Raw genomic sequence first — 16395 nt, 5'->3', positions numbered from 1 at the left:
TCCTCAATTTGAATAAAGTGATTAATCTGATTAAATTTGTCTTTTTCTTTTATTAAATCAACTTTCTTTAATGAATATTACTCATCAGTTTCGTCAACATAAATAATCCAATAAGGGCACGGTTGGTATGAAAGTGATGGTGACGTCTCATAGTATAATATTATAATATTAGTGTAGCCTAATCTTTAACTGCAACTGTGAAGAAAATCCCCATTGGTTTAAACAGATTGAATAGACACAAAAAAAATAATGATTTAAATTTTTTTTCTTTTTCGAATGTTGATTTAGAATTCGAACGTCAACATTATGATCGAAGCTTCGAAGCATTCGGTACAGCCCTAATGTCTGGCTGTTCTGTAACATGGTTGTCTCTCTGATGTCTCGTCTGTATGTCTGTCTGTTCTGTAACATGGTTGTCCTATGTTCTTCTTTTTTTGTAACGCAGTATCGTGCGTTTCGACACAAAACAGAATTTCCGCAATAACAGACGATAAAGAACCATCTCATCTAAATCAGACCTTTCATGCCACTGCCGTCCTCCTGGAAGGTGTTGCGCGCGGAGCCTTGGTCGTCCGTCTGCTCGCTGCCCGAGGAGGCCACGCTGCTCTGGGGCGACAGGGGCGCGTGGTCCGTGGGGACGAACCCCTGCCGCCCACCACCGAGGTCGTCCTGGCTCAGCCAATCAGAGCCACAGGCCTGAGGGCTGGAGGGGATCAGGGACATGGACCTTTTCAGAGGGCTGGGCTGCATCTGACCACCCATGCCTGGCAGCGGACGCGGTGCCGTTGGGTAGAATAGGAAGGAAAATATCAGAATACGTAGGAATGAGAGTGAGGAAGGTATTCTAGTCTTTCTAGTAAGATGTGACGGCCAGTGATATATAATTGCAACCATATTTTATCTATTTATTACTAAAGGATTTGCACTGCCTCATTTTTGCATTTTGTACATCGTATATTTTGTATAGTGTTTGGTCTTTATTCTTTTTTTTTACTGTATGAAGCACAATTTCAGGAGGCTCATACAGAACCAAGCATTTCACTGTAATGTACGTGTACCTTATATGTGGCAAATATAAAACAAAACTTAAATGAATGTGTGAGATATCTACTTATATCCCTCCACACACGCACACGCACACGACTCTCTTCTCCCCAGCTGTCATCAAGTGATGGAAGGGAGAAAGAGGAGACCTGTGTTGTTATTGCTGTTGATGGGAGAGGGCATTCCACCTGGGAATGGCATGTGTCCGTTCTGGCCTGCCGGAGACGTGCTGGAGGAGGAGGGGGACTTGTCCTGCCAGGCGTGGCCGGGGTCCAGGGCCTCCGCGGAGCTGGGCCACTCGTCTGAGCCCTGGCGGGGGTGATGATAGGGGCTGGCGGGGGCCCGGGAGGAGGGCGCCGCGTAGCCGCTGGACAGATGCTCCTCCAAGTGGTTCAGCCACATGGCCAGGGAGGTGCGGTCGTCCAGGGTGGTGGCGGGGTGGATGAGGGCGTAGGACAGCAGCTGCCGGCTCTCCTCCACGAACAGGCTGCTCTCGATGGTGTGGCTCAGCACCTTCTGCAGCAGCTTCATGTACTCACACTTGGCCTCGCTGTTGCGCGGCTGGAGCAGCGGGAGGTGGGACAGCAGCAGAGACACCGCCTTCTCCTTGGGCTCCTGGTGCCACTGGCTGACGATGGCTGGTGAAAAGAGGCAACGGGGGGGGGGGGGGGGAGATAGCGAGAGAGTGAGAGTCTTAAGAGACACTTATCAACACTTTTAACAGCAAGTAGTTAACACTTTAATCGCCGAAGACGCTGGGCAGCGTCTTTCCCCGCCATGCTTATTCTGCCGAAGATATCAATATTTCAAAAATCTGTGATCGAAATCATATTTCTCCCCCGGAGACATTATATGTACTGGTGAGCCCCTCTCAACTCTCCAACGGTTCAAGAGCGCCATCTGGTGGCCGATCGGCCGATCGCCCAAACAGGAAGTGATGCGGATGAAGTGGTGCTCACCCATATTTCTTCCGGGCACTCGCTATCGTTAGCGAGACTCCATCTTGACACACTGGATATCGATCGATTGCAAATAACTCGATAAACAACATGATTTGGTCGTATATACTATTATAAAACCTGGAAATGGATCGGATATTTCTACATCCCATAATAGGAATATTTCAGTTCCACGCTCATCGTCCAACGGCGCGAGGAAGATACGGTAAGATCCAGCGTTATTTTTCAACGTGTTCTTTACTAACTGCTCTAATGATCATATCACCCACACTAGATTAATGATATAACGTTGGCCACGGAATTATAAATGACCCCCCGCCCATCCGGTCAACATCAGATCATACTTAGTAACTCCTAGAAGCACGTCCAGTTGACATTTTTTATCTCGCACAGATTCCTATCAAACTGTATTTCATCATCAATATAATGCATTTGGGGCTATAAATCAAGTTCTGGAGAAATCTGCAGAAAACGATAAAAACATACTTATACTTTAGACCGTATTTTAGTATGAATATGTGAATGAAAAAGTATAACGTTGCTACACCCTGAACAATAGATATAGGACGTTGAATGGGCCGTAGTAATGTCAATTTAGCAATACAAATTAAAAAGTTATAGCCCTGCAAAGAAGGGGAACTTCTCCATGTTAAATAGGGCTGGCGAGGGATGGTAAATTATGAATTTAACAAAATTTAACAAAAGATCAAAGTGTTAACGGTAAAAACCATTTCGACAACAACAACAACAACAACAACAGACAATAAACAGCGTGTCTGGCACACTATCGGGGGGGGGGGGAAACCGCCATGCTTACCGGCATTGTTGGCCTCGGCCTCCAGGATGTGGATCTCCGTGCAGTCGGCCAGCCAGTGCTCCAGGCAGATGTGCAAGAAGCGGGCCTGCGTGCGAGAGACCCTCTTCAAGAGGGACAACAGTGCCACCGTCTGCTCACACTCATTCCAGCCCTTGAACCAATCCGTCAGGATGCCCACCTGGTCTCGGAACATCATGGCGCGTCTCCCCTCGGGAAAAGGAGAACAGGAATGTGCGCGGGCGGGCGGCGAGGGGGGTAGTGGGAAGACTTTGCTTTCTCACTCACAGGGTGGGTCACTCTAGCCCCGCACAGCGGTGGCTTATCTGGAACAGTCCTGTGATCCCCTCAAGAGAGATGCGAGGGGCCCCTCACATGGTTCAAGTGCTGGGGCTCGGCTCCAGATGGGGCGTGGCGCACGGTAGCGTTCGGGAGGGGCCGGGTGAGGTTAAGGCGGGGGGGGAGAGTACGCATCCGATCTATAGCTGGGAAATGGTTCAGACTGGAGGGGTCATCATCGCACTGGAGCAGATCACATCATCTTTTTCCTACCAAACGCGAGAAAAGATCATTAGTATAGCAGTATTGTATACTAGGCCTAAATGCATTTGAACATCATACGTAACGGGATATGTTGGATTTGGAACAACAGTACCAGTACAAAATATAACTTAGGCGTTGCTTGCTTCGATGTGGGTTTTATTAATATAAATAATACCACATCTATATGAAAGCAAGAAAAGAAAAACACTAGTGAAGAGGAGTGGTGTAAAATATTAGATTAAAATCCCATCATTGATGATTGTGGTTCAAATTGATTTACCCGTTTCTACGATTTTATGCAGTTTTGTCAATATTTATGTATAATATATTATAATAATATAACCCTAGTGATTCACTGGCTCTCACTGAATATCCTCATCTACTACATGTTGAGTTGTGATGGCAATTAGGAGCCATGTGGTAGGATATGTTGTAGCATTGGCATTGTTGATACATGGAGCTCACTTCAAAAGGGGCGTGGGTCTGTTGAAGTTGGCAATGCTGTTTGGGGGCCATTATGGGCCATGTAATACATTCATAGTGTGTAGTTCCATAGTATGTATGTATAGGTATGTTAAGACTTTCTTTGAGCAATGGGAGTGGGTTTCCTTATCATTAGGACACACAAGTATCTTGTGTTGGATGTAAAGAGGTTTCTCATACAATCAGAAACAGAGTCTTGATGCCAACAAGATAGAAAGTGATCGACGGTAAATGAGAAAAGAAAAGTTCCTTTATTCACAACTGTGAGCACAACAGATTTTGGCACTCGATTGCTTATTGGTTTCTAGCTTTGACAGGAGATCCCTCTATTCCTCTTGAAAACGAATTTAATCATTTAAATAAAATGATTGAACTGTCTCACATTACTTTAAACTGGTTACATGGGACAATTTGGACATTAACCTGATTTGTTGAACCGAGAAAACGGCTACTACCACCACCTCAAAACGTTGACATTTTTTTTGGTATCAAACAAAGCATTGGAAATTGGTCTCAGTCACAAATAGAACAATTAACCTGCCATTAACAAAAAATAATTTGGCAACAGTATAGAGAAGGCAACCAGAAAAATATAACTCCTTCGAGCTTAATTTTTGTCCCAACAAAACTTCACAGTGTACTGAAACTGAACAAAAGGCTTAACAGCCTTCAGAATTCCTGCCAAATAAACCAGTTGTTCAGCTTTCTGTCTCTTAAGTCACTTCTTCTATCCATTACTGGTGTGTAATGCAACAGACGCTCAGACAGCGTTGTCCAATTAAATCCCATTCAAAACTGCATGGAGTGATTTGTGTATAGGGTTGTGGATTTCAGCTGAGCTCTATTGACGAGCTTTGTGTGCATTATATGTAATGCTGCACGCCACACAGCTCGTCAATGGAGCTAGATTTCAGCTTTTGCTATTTGTGCTAGTTCTTTGTGTGTTTGACCTGAATGCTGCATATTTTAAAAGGTTAAAGAAAAAACTGCTGTACGTCGCTAACATTACAGATAACGATGAATTGTAATCAAGCTATTAAGAGTTATGGATCAACACCATGGCATATTATTAAGATTACACACACATTACACACACATGCATGTCCTGTATTTAGAGCAGCTAATCATAATGCACAGATAATCTGCTACTATATGAGAGCACACAACTAGCCTCTATGATGCCAACATAATCAATTCCTAATAGCAGACATGATTCAGTTTTTAGCCACGTTTAATGAACAAACCTGTGGTGATCGGTGATGATAATTCCTGGATCACCGGGTTGTTGTTGCTTTTGTTATTCCAATGCTTTGATTTTTAGGAATCGTAGTGTTGCTGCTGCACTCAGTTAGCTTAGCTTTCAATCCAGCATTAGCTGACGCTAGCTCGATCAGGCCTTTAAGTCTAAGTGATGAAGGATTCAGGATTTGTATTGTTTTTCCTTGCTGCTGCTGCTATGACCCCTTTTCTCGCCTCGTACTTCATGCACATGTAGTCTTCAACCAGCAGATTACACCAACACAGTGTTAGTTAAAGGTAACTAGCTCGCTATTTCCACTCAGTGGATTCTAAAGGTTGGTTTGTTTACCTTTGTGAATTGTCACTTATTATTAGCGCGCTAGGCTAACCGTGCTACTGAGCTACTAGCCTGCTAGCTCGCTGTGTAGCTTGCTGGCTAAGCTAACGTTAGCAGAGTTTGCTTATAAATGCAAAAAAAAAACGTTAGCTTAGCTGCGAGAAGTGTGTCGATTTCGATCCAGTGCACGGTGGCAGTCGATGGTCATATTCCTTTTTGAAGTGACGCGCTTGTCTGATTTCAAATAGAATCTATAAAAGGATATATGTACAAATGTTTATTATTACAACACAGAAAACAGGAGAGAGTGCGCTTGGGAGAAATCTGGCTACTTCGATTTAGAAGTGACGCAAGACGTAAGGGTTCGACGTGATGACGTAGATGCCGTCACGCAATGTTTTCTTGTTCCACCCCCCACCCCCCTTTGATTGATTGATTGAAAACTTTATTAACAGATTGCAGAATGGGTACAGTACAGTACAGCTCAATACATACAATTGTTAAGGGGATGCAGACCAGAGAAAGACTTTCGTCTTGTTTACATCAGGGTCCCCCATTTTCAATTCATCGTAACATATATGACATACATGACATACAGATAGACAGTACTGCTACATCTATATATTTATGACAGGAGGCATTTTATCTGTCAAAACATTGATGACTGAAATTTGATTTTGATCACCGTTATTCGTAAACATTTGTAAACATTTGATTTGATTTTATTAGCGGTCCCCATTAACTGGTGCGATAGCAACCAGCTAGTCTTCCTGGGGTCCACACACAAATAAAACATACAAAAACAATCACTGTTACGAAGGATCAGATTAAACCGAATATATATATTTATTTATTGATATATATTGAATAGTATTTGTATATCGTTTGATATCCCTTGTATATTCCTTGTACATATACACGGAATATCCCTTTAGCCTACTATAGCCCATAATAGTTCATTCTCTTATTGGACAAAAGGACCGGGCGCCAGGGACCAGCCCCTGACGTCAAGTTCAAAGGTACCGACGAGACATGTCCGTACTAGCCCCGGCTCCGCTCAGGGATACGGCTACCGAAACGAGAGTGGCACTATTTGTTCACCGTGCATATAAATATGGCGCAAGTAAATGTAGAAGACCCTTAGCCCTTTACCCTTCTACCCAACTTAGTAACAGAACGTGAAGCCTCACCCACGATACCGCGTGCGGTGTAGTATGGCCTGTTTGGCCTTAGAATAGCATCGAGACCTCGTGCGAATTAATAGCTGAATTGTCAGAGTTTGGCACTGTACCGTCGAGTGCGACGTATTTCTATTAAGTAATAATAGTCTATCGTGTATGGTGCATCGTGCGGTTAGAGTTCTAAAGTGACCAGCATCTCCAACGCTTCCTCGTGTTATCTAGAGTCTTAACTAGGCTGGGCCGACCACATGGCGCCTTCATCCGAGGAGATCTAGACGAGGACCGAGGGACATGTACACTGGATTACCTACCCGACGACTGCTGAGCCCTATGCGGCTGGAATATATTTGCTTTGGTACTGTGATTTGTGGAGCGGATAATCGCAGACGCCTGTGAGTGTTGGATTTACCCCCGAGAGGAGTCAAGTTGAGTCGGCGCTCAGAGAGACTGAGGTCGCCTAGCTTCTTCTTCACTGTGGAGCTACAGCCTACAAGAGAACCAAGGTGTATTCATCTGCGGATCAAGAGTCTACTGCACTGTCTTCTGTACTTGAAGTCTCCCTAGATATCGTTGACCAGACGGTCTACTACCGACGGCTCTCCTACCCCCCCTACCGGCCTACAACCGGGAGGACCCCTTCCAGAATATCCTGCTATATCATTAAGAGTACCATAGATCTAATTCCCTAAGAGCCAGGTTGTATACTTGCTTCCTGCGTAACCAGAGATTGGACATTCAGTGTTGATTTGCCTACGAGTACTCATTTGCCTTACAAGTGCATTCAAATCATAAATGTAATAGTAACTATCATATGTACCTTTTGCTATATATTAAATATTTGATTATTACCTTTGTGTGGAACCGATTTCATTGTGGGAAAGTGTTCATCATATTTAGATATCGTGTACTGTATGGCCAGTAGTTAAAGTACATAAAGCGGTAGTGGTTTAATGATACCATACTTATCAATACAGTCAGGGAATTGTACCCCTCAGTTACAATCACTATTGCAAAAACAAAATTATTAAAAGTCAGTACACACATGAACACCATAAATAAAATCATTTAAAAAGAATATAATTGGCCATGTATTGAAATATTTGAAATATATTTATCAATGCGATTTATTTGCAGTTTTTTTGCACCAGATTGTATACATCCTTGTATATTCCTGTACATTTGACTGTATATTTTAGAATATACATATTTTAGAATGTATATCTTTGACTGGGTATTCTTATTTTTTACTACCTAAATGTTTATTGTGAGCGATCTGTGGTGCTGAATTTCCCTCTGGATTAAGTACCTCTATTCTGACAAGAACAAGTTACAGGTTGAAAAAACCCTCAGCTCAGAACTCGGCAGAATCTGCACCTGGCTCGCTGATAACAAACTATCATTACAACACCTGGGTAAAACAGAGTCCATTCTCTTCGGATCAAATAACAAACTCAGCAAGACCGACGGCTTCTCAGTTACAGTGGGTGACAATATTGTCACAAGGAAAGACGAAATTACCATCCATCCTAGAGGCAAATCTTTCCTGTGACAAAATGGCATCCAATGTAATAAAAAAAAGTCAACCAATGAACTAGATTCTTGTACCGGATCTCCTCTCTGGTAAACAAGAATACCCAGAAGTGGGGGCGGCTGGGTGGCGCAGCGGACTAAGCGCTCGTCACCAACGCGAGAGACACTGGTATCGAATCCGGCTGTCAGCGGTGCCTCCGGATTGGCCGGCCGTCATACTGGCTCAATTGGCAGAGTCAGTGGGAGGGAAGCTGGTGGGGTGGTATTCTGGTGGTTGTAAACAGCGACTCCTACAGGTCGGTCAGGGCGCCTGCACAGCGAGGGAGGGAGATGGTGAGGGTAGTGTGACCTCCCACACGTTACACCTCACCAATGAGAGTCCGCGCTGGCTTGATTGATTGATTGATTGAAAACTTTATTAACAGATTGCAGAATGGGTACAATACAGTACAGCTCAATACACACAATTGTTAAGGGGATGCAGACCAGAGAAAGACTTTCGTCTTGTTTCCACCAGGGTCCCCCATTTTCAATTCATCAGGACATATATGACATACATGACATACAGATAGTCAGTACTGCTACATCTATACATTTATGACATACCAGATTTGCAAATACAGTACTGTTTGTGATACAGAAGGAGTCAAGAAAAGGGAGTATATACATTTGACGTAGAAACTGTACATTGGAGGAGGTTGGGTGGGGGGGGTTGGGTACACTGGGATATTGACAACCATACTGGGTAATTTACATTGGAGGTGGGGGGGGGGGGCACACTGTATAAGCAAGCAAAACTGTACATTGAGGGGGGGGAGACTCTGTACAAACAAACAAAATTGTACATTGGACTATTGACAAAACCATACTAGGTAAATGACTGTACATTGGAGGGGGTTGGGTTAGGATATTTACAGGGGCCAGTGTTGAATTGCAGTCTCCCGTAGGTGTCTCTTGAGAGAGGTTTTGAAAGTGGGTAGTGATCCACATTCCTTTACAGCTTTGGGTAGGGCGTTCCACATTGATGTGGCATAATTGCGAAACGTGTTTAGTCCCTTATTTGAGCCGAATCTGGGTTTAACATGATTTGTGGAGCTCCCTCTGGTGTTGTGATCGTGGTATTCACTGACCTTTGGGAAGTATTTTGCCATGTACATGGGTACCTTGGTCGTGTAGTGTATCTTGTAGACCAGGCCCATTGCAAGTTGCTGTACTCTGTCATCTACTCTAAGCCATCCTAGGTTGTCAAAGTGGGCAGGGGTGAGGTGGGTTCTAGGAGTAAGGTCAAGCAGTAGTCTGACCAGTTTGTTTTGAGATGTTTGTAATTTTGTTTTTAGCGCCTTTGAGGTGCTTTGGTACCATGAGGTGCAAGCATAGTCGTAGTACCCCTGAATGAGTGCTCCTGCCAGAGTCTTCAGGGTATTCTTGTTTACCAGAGAGGAGATCCGGTGGCAGGTGAAAAGATGCTGCTGGCTGTCTCCTATGTCTCAGAGGAAGCGTCTGATAGACTTCAGGGCTCCCTAGACCGACCAGTGGGGGCACATGCGAGCAACGACCAGGAAGGGGAGGGGGGAATTGGCATAACGACTAAATTGGGATGGGAGAAAAACACAGAAAAACAGGAGGAGAAAAAGTGGATAAAAAAAAAAGAATACCCTGAAGACTCTGGCAGAAGCACTCATTCAAGGGTAATAATAATAATAATAATGCATTTTATTTACAAGGCGCCTTTCAAGGCACTCAAGGTCGCCGTACAACAATTTAAAAACAGTTAAATTCACAATCACAATCCATTAAAATATAAAATCAGACAAAAAAATTAAATCAGACATACGCCTGCCTAAACAGGTGGGTTTTGAGGTGGGTTTTAAATGGAATGATGGAGTCAATGTTCCTGATGTCGGGGGGAGGGAGTTCCAGAGGCGGGGGGCAGAGCAGCTGAAGGCTCTTGACCCCATGGTGGACAGATGGGCTGGGGGGACGGTCAGGTTGATGGAGGAGGCAGACCTGAGGGACCGGGTGGGAATGTTGATGTGGAGGAGGTCAGACAGGTATGGAGGGGCGAGGTTGTGGATGGCATTGAATGTATGGAGGAGGATCTTGTAGTCTATGCAGTGTTTAATGGGAAGCCAGTGTAGTTGACGTAGGACGGGGGTGATGTGACTGATGACAGGGGTTCTGGTGATTATACGGGCAGCAGCGTTCTGGACCAGTTGGAGCTTATGGAGGAGTTTGTGGGGGAGACCAAAGAGAAGGGAGTTGCAGTAATCCAAGCGGGAAGTGACGAGGGAGTGGACCAGGATTGCGGCGCTGTTGGGAGTGAGTGAAGGGCGGAGGCGGTTGATGTTGCGAAGGTGAAAGTAGGCGGACCGGATGGTGTTATTGATGTGGGAATGGAATGATAGGGTGCTGTCGAGGACGACACCCAGACTCTTGACCTGGGGGGAGGGGGAAACCAAGGAGTTGTCTATGGTGAGGGTGAAACTGGGGTACTACGACTATGCTTGCACCTCATGGTACCAAAGCACCTCAAAGGCGCTAAAACAAGATTACAAACATCACAAAACAAACTGGTCAGACTACTTGATTTGATTTGATATTTTTTATTTTCGTGTCTTACATACAGATGTATGCCCAGCCCAAGACACATAACAATAAGTATATAATAATATACTTTACCAATTACTTAACAAATGACATAGACCAAGATGGCCATACAAAAAATACAAGAAAATACAATAAAACGTAATATAACACAAGCTGTACTCAATGTAAATAAACAGAAAAGCAAGGTGAATTCAAATACAATTATATAGGATACAGTGTGTTTTGTCTCAGGTGCCATGCCTTCTCCAAAAATCCTGCAAAACCGAAGATGTCCTCCACAAAAAAACAACTCAACATACAGCTCTCAGACTGCCAAAACAAATCTGGGTTTACAATTTGAATTTTTTCAAATAAAGCCCTCCTCAAAGTGGTGTACAAAGGGCAATAAAAAACAAAATGATATTCATCCTCCACCACTCCCAGATCACACAGAACACACAACCGCTCCTCCTCAGGTTTACCCTGGAATCTACCCACTTCCACAGCCAATGGCAGGGTGCCAGACCTCAACTGGGCACACAGAGACCTCCGTCTTCTCTTTAAGTTTAACATTACATAAGGTTCAGTAAAATACTCATTTTTAATTGCAATATATTTTCTAAGTTTAGGTTTTTTCAAAATCTCCACCTTCCACTTATCCTGATGGATTGTTGATAATTTTGTTTTAATTATGTGAACCTTACACTGCAAATTGTTCATAAAAATCATACTCAAGTCAGTGGAAGAAAAAATCATTCTTTCTTGACCTTACTCCTAGAACCCACCTCACCCCTGCCCACTTTGACAACCTAGGATGGCTTACAGTAGACGACAGAGTACAGCAACTTGCAATGGGCCTGGTCTACAAGATACACTACACGACTAAGGTACCCATGTACATGTCAAAATACTTCCCAAAGGTCAGTGAATACCACGACCACAACACCAGAGGGAGCTCCACAAATCATGTTAAACCCAGATTTGGCTCAAACAAGGGACTAAACACGTTTCGCAATTATGCCACATCAATGTGGAACGCCCTACCCAAAGCTGTAAAGGAATGTGAATCACTACCCACTTTCAAAACCACTCTCAAAGAACACCTACGGGAGACTGCAATTCGAAACTGGCCCCTGTAAATGTCCTAACCCAACCCCCTCCAATGTACAGTAAATTACATAACCCAAGAATACACGAGACCCTCTTCTTGGAACCAAGTATGATTTTGTCGATATTCCAATGTACAGTTTTGCTTGTACAGTTGTACAGTTTCCCCCACCCCGGAAATTAGCTTACCGTCTTCTCCAGAGAGAGACAAGAAGATGGGTACCAGTTTCCTCTCTGTGCGTTCAGTATAGAAAGCTATCTGGCTGCACGTTAGCCTAGCTTAGCACAATGAATGGAAGCGGACAGTGACGGGTTGCCTTCGGCAGAGGTGTTAGTTGGACAATGCCTAGGCTACCCGTCACTGTCCGCTTCCATTCATTGTGCTAAGCTAGGCTAACGTGCAGCCAGATAGCTTTCTACTGAACGCACAGAGAGGAAACTGGTATCTATCTTATTGTCTCTCTCTGGAGAAGACGGTAAACAAATGTCCCCAAATGTTGGCGTGTTCTTTTAACTCATAACATATATTAAACAAGGGCGGCTGAGTGCCGCAGTGGGCAAGGCGCTCGCCACTAACGCAGGAGATGCTGATATCGAGCCCAGCTCTCTGCGTTGCTACCGGCTGGCCGGCCGTCATACTAACACAATTGGCAAGTGTTAGAGGGTGGGAAAGCCGGTGGGTGGGGATTGGACGTTGTGGACAGCGACTCCTACAGGTCGGTTGGGTGACGCCGGTGCGGCGGAAACAGGAAGTATCGGGGGCAGCGTGAGCCTCCCACGTGTTACTCCTCGCCACTGAGAGTTCGAGCTGCTGCGGTGAAAAGATGCGACAGGCTGCCTCCTCGTGTACCGGAGGGGACACATGATGCAAGGCTTCTATCCTCACTACAGCCGACCAGTGGGAGGCATAGTCTAGCAACGTTCAAGACAGGGGAGGGAAGAATTGGAAACACGAAATTGGGATGGGAGAAAAATAGAAAATGGGGAGAAAAAAGTGGATAAAAAAAAACATATATTAAACATACATTATTATTGCTGGTCTCCATGGGGCCCCCCTAGCAGCTGAGCCACAGAACCCCCCCCCCCCCCCCCTACACCCTTATGCGCAACCCCACAGTAGTTATGTAGGGCAAGGGTTTGCCTTTGTAGGGCAGTATGGTACCGTCTCTGATGTCTAAGATGTCTCTAGGAGAGGGTGATGAATGTTCACAATCATTGACTGAACTCTCACGGGGCACAGGGATAACATACACCCATCTTAACAATGTGTGGCATTCCCCTTTAAGTACTGTAAGTGCATAACAAATATATGCAGAACAAGCTCAGGAGACTAGAGATGGCATCAGAAGGAGTGTGCATACGCGCTTGATGGCATTGCAGAAAGGGGAGGAGGCGCTGGTGACACACCGCAGGGGGCCTGTCCTCCTCTGGTCGGCTAAAGGAGGATGTTGAGAGTCAGTCAGGCAGTGTCTTTTCAGTAGCTGCTGGTGAGGAACTATACTTCAACAAGACAGTATCATATTGAAAAAAGGGAAGGCAGACCAGGATCTCTTTCAGAATGGTATGAGAAATTACACTTTTTTTTAAAAATAAGATAATGCACTTCTGCATACATTTCATTCGGGGTGGTGGTGGTGTCAGTTATGGTTAAGTTATTATTATTAAATTCAGTGGGTTTCTAATTAGTATACCATTGCTTGCTACTCAGGTCTACCATCCCCCACAATATATATGACACAGGAAACTGCATCGTCCCATGATGCAAGGGGGGGGGGGGGGGGGGGGGGACATGTCCTGCCCTCAATCTGTCACTTAATGTTTTGAATCTTTAATAAGTTTCTGCCGTGGTGCACGGGGACCTGCACATTTGAAATAGCAAAGTTGCTTTCCCTGACCTTCTTTGGTTTTGTTTGTTATAAACATTTCATTAAACCGCTCCAATCCTTTTCACTGTATTATAGCATATTTGATTCATTTATTTCCTGTGGTTTCTGATTCAAATTACAGTCCAGCTCCCTGGTTGTGTGTGAAGTGGATGACAGTCTGAAAGAAAAACTGAAGAAGTTCAGATTCCGAAAAGAGACTAGCAATGCCGGAATGCTGAGTGAGTAACACATAGTGGTGAAAGTTCCTTGTATATATTTCCACTGTGTTTATTCCAACCAGGTAGTTATACCTTGCTCAATCCTGTATTTTAACCACTTAAGCATTGGGCAAAAGTAGGTTTGAACACACTGAAGTAAAAGTTTTGTGTATTCTTTTTACTGCTTGCCTGATGCCTGTTTTTAAAGAGGACATATTATGAAAAATGGATTTTGGCTAGTCTTTAAGAATTTGGCAGTCTGAAATCTTATTTAGGAAAATGTATAGGTACTCCTTGCAAGCTTGGCCAGGGTTTGAAGTCTTCAGATAAAAAAATAAATAAAGCTGTTCAGAATTATTACCCCTTGTGTTGTCAAGCAATTCATTAGATCAGTGAATTTATTATGTAACATTTTGAGGCGCTTGTACTTTACTTTAACTTTAGGGAACTTTGTACACTTTTACCCCACTACACTTCAAAGGAAATATTGTACTTTTTACTCCACTACATTTATCTGAACCAGTAATCATTTACTAGTTACTTAGTTTGAAGAAAAAGATTTAGCACAAAGAACATGGCAAAAATGTATTTGAAGCCTGCCAACTTCAAGATGACGTAATCAGACCAGCATAACTGGACCACATACTACTTTAACATAACCTTTAGAGGTCAATGGTTTGAGGGTTGAACACTCCCAAGCACTGGAATACACAAACATCATGTAGAACTTTTACTTTTGATATACTGAAGTACATTCAATATAAAATACTTTTACCAGTACTATTCTATCTGGGTATTTATAGTTTTACTTCAGTAAAAGGAACTGTGTACTTCCTCCACCACTGCAAGTTTGTACGTTTTTTACTCTTGGGTACTCTTGGGCCAGGCAGAGAAGGAAATAATTTATTTAAAGTCTGGTGTGCGCTACACCTGACAAAGATGGTGTTCAATAAAAGGGAAGAGGTGCTAGAAAATAAATAATCAAAAATAGATTTGGACCAGTTTTAGGAAAGAAACTGTGAACAAACAGCTTCCACAGATTCAATGAAGTTGTATACAATTGTTGAAAAGATACAATATCATGTCTCCTTTAAGAATGATCTGTAGCAAATGCAATGAAAAAGGCAAAACATGTTGTGCTGTGACCAATAATCGTTCTAATTTTTCAGTAAAAATAGATATGGTGAAGCAGCTTGTAATCCTGGAGGAGGAATACGAGGTAAGCTAATTCTACGAGCTTTTGTCTTTTGAAAATCTAACAATCAGAGTTAAAATCAATCACCAATAATACCTGCCTTTCAGGACATCTCCCTGGACGAGCTGAGGGAGGAACTTCCAGAACGGCAGCCCAGATATCCTTATGTCATTTCCAATTTGCACGATTGTCATCAAAAGCATTGAGTTTTACCATTGTTGTTGAATTTGAATTCCTTGACAGGAGTGCACATATATCGTCTATAGCTATAAATATGTCCACACAGACGGCAGAGTGTCTTATCCTCTGTGCTTCATTTTCTCAAGTCCAATGGGTAAGTCATAATTTCCCTCAACCGAAACTAACCTCTTTCCCCTTGGGGTCAGGTAATGATCTCCGCTTAGTTCAAGATGGTAAAACAGCCAAATCAACGGTGGCATTTGTCGATTCAGATTAGAATGGTATATTTGTGGGGAATATAAGTGATAATTAATTAAACATCTATCAAGATTTATCAGGGTACATTAACCTTCAATTACAGAATTCCTAAGAATAGCTTAAACTTCAATCATGCTTAATTTCACAGGGTGCAAGCCTGTGCAACAGATGATGTATGCAGGCAGCAAGAACCAGCTGGTCCGTGCTGCAGAGCTCACAAAGGTGATTATCTTAAATACAAACAGATTTCTCTAATACGATGACCATGAGAAGAGTACATGAGTACAATTATGACATTTTGAAAAGGTTCACGATTTTAATCTTCATTTATGTATCTTGTGAAAATTATAATGGTGTGCTTTTATTTATAAATTGTTTAAAGCTAATTAACATTTTTACAATACATGTGTACATTTCACTTAAGTGTTTCTTCCTTTTAATATTTGTAAGGTTTTTGAAACAAGAAGCCCAGATGAGTTGACAGAGGAGTGGCTGAAGGAACAACTGTCATTTTTTAGCTGAATATTCATCTTAATATAAAAAAGCAACAAATATTGTTATTACATAATATGTTGATCTTATTAAAAGATATTCTCTGAAGTTTAAATGATTAATTTCTCTTGTGGCACAATGGGATTCATTTTCTATTTCCGTAGGACCTCTCCTTAAAAGTTTACTCATTGAAATGGGATATAAACCTAGAGGCTTAGAACATTACTGTAATGCACTGACGACAGCTAATAAATGTATATCATCAGAATGCAGTCAAGTAAAATCAGTAGCTAGGTTTGTGGTATTTTGAGGTTCACAGTCAGTTTCCGGGGAGTAAAAATAACTTCCGACTTTGATTTTCTTA

The 16395-nt window shown here is 43.0% G+C and overlaps 2 protein-coding genes across 4 annotated transcripts in view; one reads left to right on the top strand and one right to left on the bottom strand.

Moving 5' to 3' along the window:
- samd4b (sterile alpha motif domain containing 4B) overlaps positions 1–5737 on the bottom strand; it is a 28877-nt gene extending 23140 nt beyond the window's left edge. Inside the window, exons 1-4 of one of the 3 annotated variants that reach the window (XM_084319263.1) lie at positions 5088–5737; positions 2821–3365; positions 1194–1682; positions 519–764 (exon numbers count right to left, since the gene is read on the bottom strand). In XM_084319263.1, the coding sequence (XP_084175389.1) occupies positions 519–764; positions 1194–1682; positions 2821–3016 (931 nt within the window). In that variant the 5' untranslated portion in view covers positions 3017–3365; positions 5088–5737. The remainder of the gene's footprint in view (positions 1–518; positions 765–1193; positions 1683–2820; positions 3366–5087) is intronic. The other 2 variants (XM_084319265.1, XM_084319264.1) reach the window with 2 other exon arrangements.
- Positions 5738–13273: 7536 nt separating this feature from the next.
- Positions 13274–16174, top strand: gmfg (glia maturation factor, gamma). The gene is made up of 7 exons (XM_084319325.1): positions 13274–13384; positions 13831–13927; positions 15076–15125; positions 15209–15262; positions 15357–15435; positions 15688–15761; positions 15990–16174. The coding sequence occupies exons 1-7, from the start codon at positions 13382–13384 to the stop codon at positions 16059–16061; spliced, it is 429 nt and encodes a 142-aa protein (XP_084175451.1). The 5' UTR covers positions 13274–13381; the 3' UTR covers positions 16062–16174.
- The last annotated feature ends 221 nt before the right edge of the window (positions 16175–16395 follow it).

Source organism: Notolepis coatsorum (assembly GCF_963971535.1).
Source record: "Notolepis coatsorum genome assembly, chromosome: 1".
Taxonomy (NCBI): Eukaryota; Metazoa; Chordata; class Actinopteri; order Aulopiformes; family Paralepididae; genus Notolepis; species Notolepis coatsorum.
The sequence above is the reverse complement of the archived record's forward strand: the minus strand, read 5'-3'. Positions and strand labels throughout refer to the sequence as shown.

Coding starts and splice junctions, on each gene's coding strand:
- gmfg (XM_084319325.1), top strand. Junction 15,126..15,208: donor TCCTGGAGGAGGAATACGAG/GTAAGCTAATTC, acceptor CCTGCCTTTCAG/GACATCTCCCTGGACGAGCT. Junction 15,436..15,687: donor CATTTTCTCAAGTCCAATGG/GTAAGTCATAAT, acceptor TTAATTTCACAG/GGTGCAAGCCTGTGCAACAG.